The sequence below is a fragment of the Cetorhinus maximus genome, chromosome 7 (assembly GCF_964194155.1).
Source record: "Cetorhinus maximus chromosome 7, sCetMax3.hap1.1, whole genome shotgun sequence".
Classification (NCBI taxonomy): Eukaryota; Metazoa; Chordata; class Chondrichthyes; order Lamniformes; family Cetorhinidae; genus Cetorhinus; species Cetorhinus maximus.
In genome coordinates, this window is record NC_135885.1 from 107,617,810 (window position 1) to 107,633,249 (window position 15,440).

At 42.8% G+C, this 15,440-nt stretch overlaps 1 protein-coding gene and 1 long non-coding RNA gene across 3 annotated transcripts in view; one reads left to right on the plus strand and one right to left on the minus strand.

Moving 5' to 3' along the window:
* LOC144682965 (nectin-1-like) overlaps nt 1–1,861 on the plus strand; it is a 79,853-nt gene extending 77,992 nt beyond the window's left edge. Inside the window, exon 8 of the mRNA XM_078545897.1 lies at nt 779–1,861. Within this exon, the coding sequence (XP_078402023.1) occupies nt 779–925 (147 nt within the window). The 3' untranslated portion in view covers nt 926–1,861. The remainder of the gene's footprint in view (nt 1–778) is intronic.
* LOC144682969 (uncharacterized) overlaps nt 1–15,440 on the minus strand; it is a 192,819-nt gene that overhangs the window by 65,745 nt on the left and 111,634 nt on the right. The gene's annotated exons all lie outside the window — the stretch shown is intronic.

The window sequence follows — 15,440 nt, forward strand, 5'->3', positions numbered from 1 at the left end:
TGTTACGTGAATCAGACCTGGACTATTTTAACTTCTGGGATTCATTAATAAGGTTCCAGTCTGCTTCATGTCTGAAATGGTGGGAGGTGTCTGCAGGTCTGCAGAAAATTGGATGAGTCATGGCTGCATGCAGGTATAGGGTAAGGGCTCTGGAATGGTCTTATGGAGGGTAACGGGGAGTCTGGAGGAGGAAAGGACCATAGTTTCCTTATGGGACCTAAGGAGCACGCCTGCTGGTTCCCCAAAGAAAACTGAAAGACTGAAAGACGTACTTTTCAGGTCCTGTTCACATCCCAATCTTCTTTCACTGTGGTTCAACCTGGCAGGAAAGCTGAAGCTGCTTTCTTGATCAGGGCAGAGTTAAAATTGCTTTCGGCAATGACAACATTAGATCACAATTGCATATCTAAAGAATGACCTTGGGTGGGTGGTTTAAAAAAAGTCTATGTAGAATTTTTATTTGAGGAGATCTGGGCAATCGCAGAGCAGGTATATAACTTGCATGATTTTAATTACCCATGGCTTGACATATTAATGGAAGCTGCCTGATTAAAAGGAATTGAGTGCAAATCAGGTGGATTCTATAAAGACTAGGCAATCTACCCAGGCAGACTATTTGATGCCCAGGGGAAAAAGACAAAACCTATCCAAAATTTTCATGGCTGGAAGACGTATTTATTACTTTTGCTATTGATTAGCTAAGGAATGTGCACCTGATTTCAGGTGCTCTACTTGCTATTACCTCTTGGGAAATTAATTTATAATTTATCATTTTTAGCAATATTCGGTTCAAAACATTGGATATCAGGCTGCCAGAGATGGCCTTCACTGCATTAAAACACAACAGGATCCGAGAGATGATGCCAACAGGGCTAATACACCACAGGATTCCCAAAAAAATATTGGCCCTACAAATACAACCTAGGAAACTATCAGTGATGTTGATGGCAGTTGTACTGCTAAACAAGACAGCGATGCATCTGAAGATTCCAAACAGAATGTTAAATGTCTCAAGCTTGATACAAATGATCAGGAGTCTATCATTTAAGCAACACCAACAATGGAGTTGATCCCATTTCTTCAGCCTTGAAAGGCCAGTTTGATTGTATAACAGCTCCAAATTTGTATGGAAAAGGAAGAAAATTTATAGTGAAACTTAATGTGAGCCACTCTTGTTCAACTACAAGCAGATAGTATCAGAGAGACATGGACACCATGAGGACTGGGAGAACATTATCCCATGATCTTGTCAGCCTGGAATGGGTTGAGGCTTGAGGCACTGAAGGGACTGGAAGAATATTTTTTTGACTGCTTATTTTGTTTAGTTTTTTACCTCTACAGAGTCTCCCAAAGTCATACAGCAGGATGGACTAATCTGCAAACTACTCTATGTCATCAGTAAACGTTTTTCTGTAATAACCCCTTGGGAGACTTTCCTCTAGCTTGGCTAAACTTAGCTTAGATGGCTTTTGCATTAAATGAAATTGATGATATATTTCAGTGATGAAACCACTATTATATACTTGATAGCTTAATGAGAGAGAGATTGCTGATAGTTCAAGCTTTATTTTTATATTTTAGGAGCAAATCAGCAGGTCTTTATTAGCATGTATTGCTAATGTACTGTAAAAAAAGAACTTGGAGTTTAATAATGGTGTTAACTACCAACTACCAAACTGCTGTGTTTTGAAGGAAAATACCCTGGACCAAAGATCATAAGGTAGGTACAGGTGAAGAAGGTCAGCAAGTCCATCTTAGCTCATTCACTTGAAGTTCTGTTTCTGAAAAGATTTTGCCTCCAAAACTCAGTTGAAAAACCCATTCCAAGTGTTGATCACAGATAAAGATGAACTTTCAGGCATCAGTCCTCAATTTTCCTTTTATTTGTGTGATCCTGGGTCCCCTTGTTCTACCCTTCCAATTTATTGTAAAGTGCTTTTCTGTATTTACTTTTCCGCCCTCTTAATTATTTCATGAACATTTATAAGATTGGTTCTCAAATACTTACTTTCCAGCCTAAAAAGCCCAGTGTTCCAGCTTTTCTTCACAACCAAATTTTTGACACTCAGGATCTCTTCATTTTCTCCAGTACTTGAACGGCCTTTTTGTTTCTCAGCAGCACTCAAGGTATGGACTGACAAAAGCACTGTACAGTCTGATCACAACTTTTTTTGACTAAAAGTCTGGCTATTGATTACATTCTATAGGCTCATAGCAATATGCTTAAGCTTAATTTCAAGTTCAAAGCATGGAAACTATCAGTCCACTTGCCAACCAATCAGCACTTTCTTCTCATACAGTATTAACATGTTGCTTCCCCTGGCAGTGGTATTTTCTTGTGCATTGTCCTGATGAGTGCAAGATGAAACGCTTTGACAAAAACTGTCTGTTTTTTAGCCCTTCACCTTAAATTCCAGATTATAACAGGTTTAGAGAAAATAAACAAATAAAAATTGTTCCCATTAGCTGACGGTACAAGGACTAAGGGATACAGTTTAAGTTTTGGGCAAGACATACAGTTGAGGAAGAACTCGCTGCCTACGAGGGAGGTGGAAGTGGAGATGATCAATGATTTCAAAAGGTAATTGGATGAACACTTGGAAATAAACTTGTTAGATTACAAGGATAAAGCAGGGGAATGGAACTGACAAGACTGCTCTTCAGAGAGTTGGCGTGGACTCAATAGGCTGAATGGCCTTGTTCCGCATCTGTTATGACTCTATGAATTTATTCATAATATTCTAACAATAAATTGAAACCTTGCTCGATATTTGACTTTGGTACCTGTAAGGTATTGGATGATAGATGATCAGGAATAATCCGACTGCGAGGCTTGTCATTATCAAATACAGCTCCTCAAGTCATCCTCTGTTAATGAAACGCTACAAAACATAAAGGAGTGAGTCTTTTTTGAACATTTGATTGCCTTGGCAACAGAACAAAAGTTAAGCTTTTATAAAAAAATGCATTAGAGTGTGAAGTCATTTAATTTCACCAAGTGACAAAAGGTTCATGCTCTTTGGCTGCAAAAGATTCTGCTCGTTCATCTTCAACGCTCCAATGATAAACAACGAACACATCAAGCCATTAGACTTTTGTCTAAAGGCACATTTCAATTCAATGCTGATCACAGCTTAATGCTCGCTCACATTTTCAAACTGCTGGAACGGTTTTAGATAAAATCATGGATGTGCAATAGAAAATGGCAGCTTATTGGGCAAATTTGTTAAAGTATTGCTAAAAGCAATGAATTATAAAACTATGCAGCATTTCACTGCTGCAGTCACTTTACCCTAGGCTACACCTGACATTACTGATCTTAATGAAGAGGAAGGTTTCAAAACTTTACTAGCATAGTGAGAAAAATGAATAGTACACAAGTGCGTTCTTCTCCAGCCTGTGAATCTTTAGCATAGCTATAATAGTGCGTTAAAAGGAAGAGTAGGAGATGAAAATCCCTTTGATAGAGACATCTGATTTGTTGCACCTAAGCTCAGTCTATCTACCCTGAGTGTATTGGAAGATCGCTACGCAAGGATGCTCAGTCTCTTAAGGGAGGTTATGGCAGAGATGCAGCACCTGGTAACAAAAAACACTGCATAGAGGCAACTATCCTCAACATGTGAACAATAAGAGATTGGGAAAAATCCATCGCTCCATCTAAATCACTCTATATAAATGTGAGGCAATACGCATTGAGAAACACACAGTGCCACCTGCCTAGGGTCTTGCAATTTCAAGGCAGATGCAAAAATTATGATTTTAATCCAGGCCAAATATGAGATAAAGTCTCATTCAAACATCCATGTAAAAATAAACAGAACAAGAATCCCATTTCTCACTCACTCACTCACAGACCTAACCCTCTCAATCATTGAGTGATGGACACAGTACTGACCCTCTCTGTCATTCAGTGAGTGATAGACACAGCACTGATCTCCCTCTGTTATTCATTGAGTAATGGATGCAGCTCTGACACTCTCTGTTATTCATTGAGTGATGAACATAGCACTGACCTTGTCTGTCATTCCTTGAGTGATTGGCACAGCACTGACCCTTTCTGTTATTCATTGAGTAATAGACACAGCACGGACCCTCTTTGTTATTCATGGAGTAAAGGATACAGCACGGACTCTTGTCTTGTTTTTGCTTTCAATGATGCACACAGGCTGTCGACATTGTAGCTGAGATAGCTCTACTGATAACACATTTTCCTAACATAAACACATATCTGCAGTAACTGAATCCTACCAAGACAGGCTTCAACATGTGCTATCTGATCTTCAACCCACAGTCAGGTGATCCTATCTCTAGTAGAGAGCTCGATGTTGTATAAAATACGGGAGTCCGCTACCACAATCAACTATTATCATGACATTTCCTTTCTCTTAAAAAAACAAACTTTTGTGCAACTCGAGTGCACAAAGTCTCTTATCTATCCGTTCTCTGATTTTGATCAGTCTGTTTTGTGCTTTACTGATAGAATCACAGAATCACACAGTGCAGAAGAGGCCCTTCGGCCCATTGAGTCTGCACCGACACGTGAAAAACACCTGACCTACCTACCTAACCCCATTTACCAGCACTTGGCCCATAGCCTTGAGTGTTATGATGTGCCAAGTGCTCATCCAGGTACTTTTTAAAGGATGTGAGGCAACCCGCCTCCACCATCATCCCAGGCAGCGCATTCCAGATCGTCACCACCCTCTGGGTAAAAATGTTTTTCCTCACATTCCCCCTAAACCTCCTGCCCCTCACCTTGAACTTGTGTCCCCTTGTGACTGACCCTTCAACTAAGGGCAACAGCTGCTCCCTATCCACCCTGTTCATGCCCCTCATAATCTCGTACACCTCGATTAGGTCGCCTCTCAGTCTTCTCTGCTCCAACGAAAACAACCCAAGTCTATCCAACCTCTCTTCATAACTTAAATATTTCATCCCAGGCAACATCCTGGTGAATCTCCTCTGCACCCCCTCCAGTGCAATCACATCCTTCCTATAATGTGGTGACCAGAACTGCACACAGTACTCCAGCTGTGGCCTCACCAAGGTTCTATACAACTCCATGACCTTCCTACTTTTATAATCTATGCTTCAATTGATAAAGGCAAGTGTCCCATATGCCTTTTTCACCACCCCATTAACATGCCCCTCCACTTCAGAGATCTATGGACATACACGCCAAGGTCTCTTTGTTCCTCAGAACTTCTCAGTGTCATGCCAATCATTGAATACTACCTTGTCAAATTATTCCTTCCAAAGTGTATCACCTCACACTTTTTAGGGTTAAATTCCACCTACCACTTATTTGCCCATTTGACCATCCCGTCTATATCTTCCTGTAGCCCAAGACACTCAACCTCACTGTTAACCACCCGGCCAATCTTTGTGTTATCCGCAAACTTACTAATCCTACCCCCCCACATAGTCATCTATGTCGTTTATATAAATGACGAATAATAGGGGACCCAGCGCAGATCCCTGTGGTACGCCACTGGACACTGGCTTCCAGTCACTAAAGCATCCTTCTGTCATCACTCTCTGTCTCCTACAACTAAGCCAATTTTGAATCCACCTTATCAAATTACCCTGTATCCCATGTGCATTTGCTTTCTTTATAAGTCTCCCATGTGAGACCTTGTCAAAGGCTTTGCTGAAATCCATATAAACTACATCAACTGTGCTACCCTCATCTACACACCTGGTCACCTACTCAAAAAATTCAATCAAATTTGTTAGGCATGACCTCCCTCTGACAAAGCCATGCTGACTATTCCTGATCAAACCTTGCCTCTCCAAGTGGAGATAGATTCTCTCCTTCAGAATTTTCTCCAATAGTTTCCCTACCGCTGAAGTGAGACCCACTGGCCTGTAGTTCCCTCTACAACCCTTCTTAAATAGCGGAACTACATTAGCTGTTCTCCAGTCCTCTGGCACCTCCCCCGTGGTCAGAGAGGAATTAAAGATTTGGGTCAGAGCCCCTGTGATCTCCTCCCTTGCCTCCCTCAGCAGTTTGGGAGGCAAGTCATCTGGACCTGGAGATTTGCCCACTTTTAAGCCTGCCAACACCTCCAATACCTTGTCACCCCCTATATCAATTTGCTCAAGAACCTTGCAGTCCCTCTCCCCAAGTTCCATACCTTCATCCTCATACTCTTGGGTGAAGTATTCGTTCAACACTCTAGCGATGTCCTCTGGCTCCACCCATAGATTGCCCGCTTAGTCCCTAATGGGCCCTACTCTTTCCCTGGTTTTCCTCTTCCCATTGATAGACTTATAGAATATCTTGGGATTTTCTCTACTTTTACCAGCCAGAGCTTTCTCATATCCCCTCTTTGCTTTCCTAATTGCTTTCTTAAGCTCCACCCTGCACTTACTGTACTCCACTAATGCCTCTGCTGATTTGCTCCCCTTGTACCTGCTAAAAGCCTCTCTTTTCCTTCTCATCGTAACCTGAATATATCTGGTCATCCATGGTTCTCTGGGCTTTTTGCTCCTTCCTATCACCCTAGGGGGAACATGTTGAGCCTGTACACTCCCCATTTCCTTTTTGTATACCCTCCACTGCTCCTCTGTAGATTTCCCCACAAGTAGCTGTTCCCAGTCTACCTTGGCCAGATCCTGCCTTATTTTACTAAAATCCGCTCTCCCCCAATCCAAAACATTTTTTTGCAACTTGTCTATTTCTTTGTCCATTACAAGCTTAAATTGTACCATGTTGTGGTCACTATCACTAAAATGCTCCCCCACCACCACCTCAGCCAACTGTCCAGCTTCATTCCCCAGAATTAGGTCCAGCACTGCACCGTCCCTTGTTGGACCCTTTACATATTGACCTAAAAAGTTCTCCTGTACACATTTCAAGAAATCCATTCCATCCAAGCCCTAAACACTATGTCTATCCCAATTAATGTTGGGAAAGTTGAAATCACCTCATATAATTACCCTATTGTTATTGTTTCTGCACACCTCCGCAAATTGTGCACACATTTGCTCCTCAATTTCCCGCTGACTATCTGGGGTCTATAATATACACCTAACAATGTGGCTGCCCCTTTTTTATTCCTAAACCCAACCCACAAAGCTTCATTCGATGCCGCCTCCAAGATATCATCTCTCCTTACTGCAGTAACTGACTCCTTAACTAATAATGCAATGCCTCCTCCTCTTTTACCCCCTCCCCTGTCTCGCCTGAAGATTCTATATCCCGGAATGTTGAGCTGCCAATTCTGCCCCTCCCTCAACCACGTCTCTGTGATGGCTACTATATCACAATTCAACGTGTCAATCCTCACCCTTTACTCAACCGTTTTACCTGTAATACTCCTGGCATTAAAGTAGAGGCCATCCAGTCTTGCCTTACTCCTTTGAAACTTAATGCAGCTGTACTCCCTCTGACTTGATTGTTTTACTGTATTATGACATGTCCCTATTCTGCTAACATTCTGTGTCCCCTCCCCCTGCCGGATTAGTTTAAACCCCTCCCAATAGCACTAGCAAACCCGCCCGTAAAGGATGTTAGTCCTGCTCTGGTTCAGATGTAGACCGTCCCGCTTGTACAGGTCCCACCTTCCCCAGAAACGGTTCCAGTGATCCTGGAATCTAAAACCCTACCTCCTGCACCAACTCTTAAGCCACGTATTCATCTGCGCTATTCTCCTATTTCTGAGCTCGCTAGCACGTGACACTGGGAGTAATCCAGAGATTACAACCCGAGAGGTCCTGCTTTTTAGTCTACTGCCTAACTCCCTGAATTCTTGATGCAAGACCTCATCCCTCTTTCTACCTATGTCATTGGTACCAACATCACCCTCCTCCTTCAGGATGCCCTACAGCCAATGCGTAGAGTGACATCCTGGACCCTGGCACCAGGGAGGCAACACACCATCCTGGAGTCACATTTATGGCCACAGTAGCACCTATCTGTTCCCCTAACTATAGAATCCCCTTTTACTATTGCTCTTCCTCCCCTCCTTTACAGACAGGCTGCTTGTGGTGCCAGAAGCTTGGCTCTGTCTGCACTCCCTGGAGGTGCCTCCAAAATGGAATACCGATTTGTGAGCGGGAACCCAGGGGACTCCTGAACTACCTGCCTGTTTCTCTTGGACTGCCTGGTGGTCACCCATTCCCTTCCTTCCTCAAGCCCCTTCAGCTGCGGTGTAACCAGCTCTCTAAACGTGCTATCCACAATGCTTTCAGACTCTCGGATGCTCCACAATGTCCCCACACCGTTCCAGCTCTGAAACCCGAGCTTCCAGGAGCTGCAGCTGGACACACTTCCTGCACACATGCTGGTTCCGGGCACTGGAAATGTTCCCGGATTCCCATATGGAGCATGAGGAACACACCATGGCTTTGAGCTCTCCTGCCATGACTTATCCCTTTAAATTAAATCTTTTAAATCAATTACTCTAGGGCCCTTCTTTCCTGACCCTCATTACTACAGAATATACAAACTATAATCCATAAAAACACCTTAAACTATAAGCAATAAAAGTAGTAAATACTTACCCGACCTTACCCACTACTTACCAGTCATTCCTCTCCCTTGTAGCCTCTACTGCTGCAGCAGAGCAAGACCACTCTCTGAAGATTTAAGAAGTTGGATAGCAAAGAAAAAATGCAGAGCACCTCTTTCCCTCTGCACCGAATTCCCACTGTGCACCAAATTGCCAATACCCACACTCACTCACACGTGTATCACTCACCATGAGGTCTCTCCCCTGCTCGTGTACAAGTACACTGATATAGTGTGCTTCTAATAGTCCCTTTCTTAAATCAAGCTGAGATGACTTATACTAGTTAAGCTTCAATTAGTAATCAACACCTATTCAGGCCCTAATCAGGCTTCAGGTGATTGACAGTTAACTGTCTCACAGTCAGCTGTGGTTTTTTTCACAATTCTTCCACTGAATATTCTGAATGGTGACACAGGTGATTTTGAAGGACAAGAGGCCTTCCCCAGCTCTGTGTCACTATCACCCCTTGGATTGTTTTCAGGACTCTCAGGCTTTGCCTGGTTATCTGTTAATTCACTGCTGCATTCTGGATTTTGATCATCAGTGATGCTTTCTGGTTCAGAGCAGGGTTGAGGTTCATTTATTTTCCGTAAGAATTTCCAGTTTCTTCTGTACTGTTGTCTGTTTGGAGTCTGCGTAATGTAAGACCTTGGTTCTCCTGTGATTCCTGTGACAACAGCAAGATTCCAGATCCCTTCATGTTGAATCCTCATTGTCTCTCCCATGTTGAGGTCAGGCAGAGGTCAGGTGCCTCGATTGAAGTATTATTTCTGCTTCTGCCGTCTCAGTTTGAGCACGTCATGCACACTATAGCTCACTGGCTGTGGGAATAACAGTTGGGCGCAGTTGGAAGCTTAGTTCTTAGTGTTTGCCCCATCAGGAGCTGTGTTGGAGATGATCCAATGCCCTCTAATGGTATATTCCTGAAATCCAGCAGAGCCAGGTAGGGGTCTCTTCTATCTGCCTTTGTCTTCTTCAACAGGTGTTTTAAGGTCTGTGTGGTATGTTCCATCATTCCATTGGATTGTGGATATTTGGGACTTGGCACAATGTGACAAAACTCCCAGTCCTGTGCAAAGATGCGAAACTCAGTGCCTGAGATTTGTGGACTGTTATTTGAGATGAGCACTTTAGGTATGCTGTGGTGAGCAAAAATTGATTTTAAATGATCTATTACAGTGATGCTCTTACTATCATTTCTCAGCAGCACAGACTCAAAACACTTCGAGTAATAATCTACTGTTAGTAGGTACTCACTGTTGTCAAATGTGAACAATTTTCTGTCAGAGCCTCTCTGGAACACTGTGTGGTTGAAGAGGCTCTTTTTGTTGCGATTTACTGTACTTTTGGCGCACTACACACGCATTCACCATTTCCCCGATTTGTGCTCCTATTCCAGGCCAATACATTACATCTCGAGCTCTTCTCCTGCATGTGTGTATGCCAAGGTGACTTTCGTGCATGTGCTGCAGCATTCCTTTCTTCAGTGTTACAGGAATTATGATCTTTTCTCCCTTGAAAAGTATTCCTTCTGCTACATGAAGTTCCATCGAAAGTTCCAGTACTCTTGAACAGCTGAAGGGGCTCCGCTCCGATGTGTGGGCCAGCCAGTTTGCACAATCGGCTGCAGTTTCCTCAGGGTGACATCGTTCTTGGTCACTTCCCTGATCTCATCCAATTTTGTTACAGCCACAGGTAAGTTCTTTGTCAGCGTGTGAACCTGTGCTTCCGTTTCTTTATCCTCTTCCTCCGTGATGGGTAGGTATGTACGTGACAGACTGTCTGCGATGTACATTTCCTTGCCAGGTTTGTATTTAACTCTGACCTGGTATTTCTGCAGACGCATTAGTAACTTTGGATTCTGGGTGGTGCACAGTTCAGGGGCTTTTTAACTATAACTCCCAAAGGCTTATGGTCAGACTCTACCTCCATGTCTTTGCCAAAGACAAACTGGTGGAAGTGTTCTAGGCCAAACACAATTGCCAGCATTTCTTTCTCTATTTGGGCATACCCACTGCTGTGTTTCAGTCATTGCCTTTGAAGTGTATGCCACTGGTGCCTTATTTTGCAAGAGGACAGCTCCCAGGCCAGTCTTTGAAACATCTACTGAGATCTTGACTGGCTGACTGACATCGTAATACTTTAACACTGGTGCCTGGTCAGTGTTCTGTTCAGGCTGGTCAAAGCTTCCTGGTGACTTTGTTCCCAGTGCCATTCCACATAATTTTGTAGAAGTTCTCTGAGAGGTGCTATCAAGTCTGACATGTTCGGAATGAATTTCCCAAGATAGGTCACCATTCCCAAAAACCTCTCCAAGTCTTTCTTACATTCTGCATGTTCACGACTGCATTGATTTTACTCTAGTCCGCTTCAGTCTTTCATTTGTTAGCACATGTCCCAAGTACTTGATTTCATGAAGTCCTATTTTGCACTTTTCCTTCTTCATTTTGAGGTTCCTTTCTCTAGCTCTGTCCATCACCTGCCTCAATCTGTGGTTGCATTCTTCTTGTGAGGCTCCCCAGACCAGCACATCATCTGTATAGCTTTCCACACCCTTTAACCCTTCAAACAGCTGACTCACTGTTCTGTGGAACTTCTCAGAGCTGAATTAATACCAAAAGGTAAGCGTAAAAACCTGTATTGTCCGTATGGTGTGTTGAGGGTACAGAGCTAGGAGCTGCGTTCATCCAGCTTGACCTGCCAGAAGCCTGAACTCACATCCAAGGCTGAATAGTATTTAGTATCAGCTAGCTTATATGTGATCCCTTCTACTGTGGGCAGATGGTAATACTCTCTTTGTACTGCCTGGTTTAGGTCTCTGGGATCCAGACAGACTCCCAGATTCCATCTGATTTTTCTACAATTACAATTGGATTAACCCACTTTGTCGGTTCTTCAATGTCCTTGATGATGTGAAGTTTCTCCATTCTGTCCAACTCTGGTTTCAATTGGTCTTAGCATTACTGGTACTTTCCTGGTTGGGTGTATTTTGGGTGTCACAATTTCATCAATCTTGATGGTGTGTTCTCCTTTTAGGCAGTCAATCCCTTGGAACATCTTTATATTCACTCAGAATGTCATCAGTGGTGACAATCATTATTCTCTTGATTAGCTTCAGATTTTCACAAGCTTTGATTCCAAAAATAAGTTTTGCATCAGTTTTCACCACTATAAATGGAAGTGCTTGAAACTGTTTTTTGTACCATAGAACCACAGAAATGTTACGGCGCAGAAAGAGGCCATTCAATCCATCATGTCTGTGCCAGCCAGAAAAAGAAACTAGCCACTCATTTTAATCCCACTTTCCAGCACTTGGTCCGTAGCCTTGCAGGTTACAGTGCTTCAGATGCAGATCTGAGTAACTTTTAAATAGGTTGAGCATTTCAGCCTCAGCCACTGATTTTGGCAGTGAATTCCAGGCACTCACCTTCTGCATGAAAAAGTTTTTCCTCATGTCCCCTCTAATCCTTCGACCAACCACCTTAAATCTATGCCTCCTGGTAATTTACCCCTCTGCTAGGGGAAACAAGTCTCTACTGTCTGCCCTATATAGGCCCCTCATAATTTTGTACACCTCAATTAGGTCACCCCTCAGCCTCCTCTGTTCCAAGGAAAACAACCCTAGCCTATTCAATCTATCCTCATATCTGCAATTTTCAAGCCCTGGCAGTATTCTTGTAAATCTTCTCTGTACTCCCTCCAGAGCAATTATGTCCTTCCTGTAAGGCGGTGACCAGGACTGTACACAGGATTCCAGCTGTGGCTTAACCGGTGTTTTATATCATTCCATCATTACATCCCTGCTTTTGTATTCAATACCTTGTCCAATAAAGGAAAGCATTACATATCCTTTCTTTACCACCTTAGTCACCTGTCCTGCCACCTTCAGGGACCTGTGGACGTGCACTCCAAGGCCTCTCACTTCATCAACTTCTCTCAATATCCTCCCGTTTATTGAGTATTCCCTTGCTTTGTTTGCCCTCCCCTAATGCATTACTTCACACTTTTCGAGATTGAATTCCATTTGCCGTGTTTCTGCCCACTCAAGCAAACCATTGATATCATCCTGGAGACAACAGCTATTTCTTCACAATCAACTACACGGCCAATTTTTCTGTCATCTGCAAATTTCCCAATCATACCTCCCACATTTATGTACAAATCATTAATATATACAACAAACAGCAAGAGCCCCAAAATTGAGCCCTGTGGAACACCACTGGAAAACATTTTCCATTCGTAAAAAACATCTAACAACCACAACCCTTTGATTCCTGTCGCTGAGCCAGTTTTGGATCCAACTTGCCATCTTCCCCTGTATCCCATGAGATCTCGCTTTTCTGACCAGTCTGCCATGTAGGACCTTGTCAAATACCTTACTAAAATCCATGTAGACAACATCCACTGCACTACCCTCATCAATCCTCCTTCCTCAAAAAATTATATGAAGTTAGTAAGGCATAATCTTCCCCTGTCATAAACTCTCTTTCTCTACTTTATCTTGGCCTGTATGCTTCTGGATAACCAGGGGGCTCCAGATTTAGCAGTACCACCCATTTTTTGTGGGGACATGTCTACACTGTGCCCGTAGAATCTCGCTTTTGAATGCCTCACATTGATTTGACACTGTTTTCCCTTCTAATAGCTGTATCCAGTCCACTCTCACCAGCTCACCTCTGAGCTTTATAATATTTGTCTTCCCCCAATTTAGAACTTTTACTCTTGTTCTATCTTTGTCCTTTTCCATAAAGATGCTCATTGGGCTTGTTAGGTGCTGGCTAAAAAAGTTCTCTTGAATGCAGTTCAAGAATTTTGCGCCCACTGTGCCCTTCACACTGTTCGTATCCCAATTGATATTAGGGTAGCTGAAGTCCCCAACTATTACTGCCCTATGTTTTTGCACTCAGAAATTTGCCTACATATTTGCTCTTCTAACTCCTTTCCACTATTTGGGAGTCTATAATACATTGCTAGCAGTGTGGCTGCCCGTTTTATTTCTGAACTCAACCCATATGGCCTCATTTGATGCCTTATTTAATATATAATCCTCCTCATAGCTGTAATTGATTCTTTAACCAATAACTCTACACCCCCACCTTCCCCAGAACTGTTCCCAATGCCCTATTGTCGTTCACTTTAAGTGTGCACTTACCTTCTACAGCAATGTTTTCACCTGTATAAGTAGACAGCTTCACTTTTGTTTTAGTTAGCTGTTTTTCTTTGCTTATATTACGATACAGGCTTATGGGAATGGCATTTGCTTGTGCACCTGTGTCAAGCTTGAAATTCACCATCATGTTGGTAATTTTTAAATCAACCCTCCATTTGTTGTCACTGCACCAGCAAAAAGTTCAGTTTCAATATCTGTGTCACTTGTGTGCACTTTCTTCGATGTACACATCTTAGTGAATTTAGATTTAAATCATCACAGTTCTTACGCTGCTTTCCGTTGGCTGGGCAACTACGTGGCAAATGCTATGTTCCGCACTGGCTGTATTTAAATGTTTCAATAGCAATTTTTACGTTCAGACTTTGTTCTTTCCTGGGGCTGTTTCTGTTTAACTGCTTCTAACTGCTTGACCATGTGCAGCTTATCATCTTCTGTCATCTGTTTGATCTGGCATTTTGTTGTCTCTGCCACTCTGCAGATATTTATTGCTTTGTCCAGCGTAAGATCAACTTCTTACAAAAGCCGTTCTCTCAGAGAGTAATTTACGATTCTGCAAATTATTCTGTCTTGGATGAGTGATTCTTCAAGCTCTCCAAATTCACACGATTTAGCTTGTTTTCTTGGCTCAGTTATATACTGACTAGTGTTGTCACTGCCTCGCGTGCAAGTAAAAAATCGATATCTATCATACGTGATGTTTTTCTTAAGGCTGCAGTAGGCTTCTAATGTTTCCATTATTTCTTTCAAATCATTTTGTTTCTTATCACTTTCAAATGTGAATGTGTTATAGACTTCTAGGGCTGTTTCCCCTGCTACATGAAGAGAAATGAAAGACTGTACCGGAGGGTCTTTTTTATCACTCCCCATTGCTGTGAGGCAGAGCTGAAATTGCTGCCAGAACCTCTTCCAGTTTTATACGAGATTTCCCTCCAAACTGTGCTCTTTCAGTGGTTTCAGAACCTCCATTGTTGTGTTCAGTTTACTTCTGACACCATGTCTTGTTTTTGCTTTCAATGATGCACACAGGCTGTCGACATTGTACATGAACTAACTTTATTGATAACACATTTTCTTAACATAAACACATATTTGCAGTAACTGAATTCCGTCAACGTAGACTCCAAAATGTGCTATCTGACCTTCAATCCAAGGTCAGGTGAACCCATCTCGAGGAGAGAGTACTGTATGATATCTAATACTGGAGTCCAGTACCACAATCAACTATTATCATGACAACCCTCTCTGTTGTTCATTGAGCGATGGACACAGCACTGACCCTCTCTGTCATTCATTGACTAATGGACACAGCACTGACCCTCTCTGTCATTCATTGAGTGATGGACACAGCACTGATACTCTCTGTTATGCATTCAGCTTTTTTTCATTCATTGGGCTTCACTAGTTGGGCCAGCATTCATTGCCCATCCCATGTTGCCCTTAAAGAGTTGGTGGTGAACTGCCTCCTTGAACTGCTGCAGTAGGTACACACACAGTCCTGTTGGGGAGGGAGTTCCAGGATTTTGACCTAGCAACAGTGACAGGACGGTGATATATTTCCAAGTCAGGATGGTGAGTGGCTTGGAGGGGAAGATGAAGGTGGTGGCATTCCCATCTGTCTGCTGCCCTTGTCCTTCTAGATGGTCGCAGTCATGGGTTTGGAAGGTGCTATTTTAGGAGCCCTGGTGAGTTTCTGCAGTGCTTCTGGTGGATGGTACATACTGCTGCTGCTGTGCCTCGGTGGTGGAGAGAGT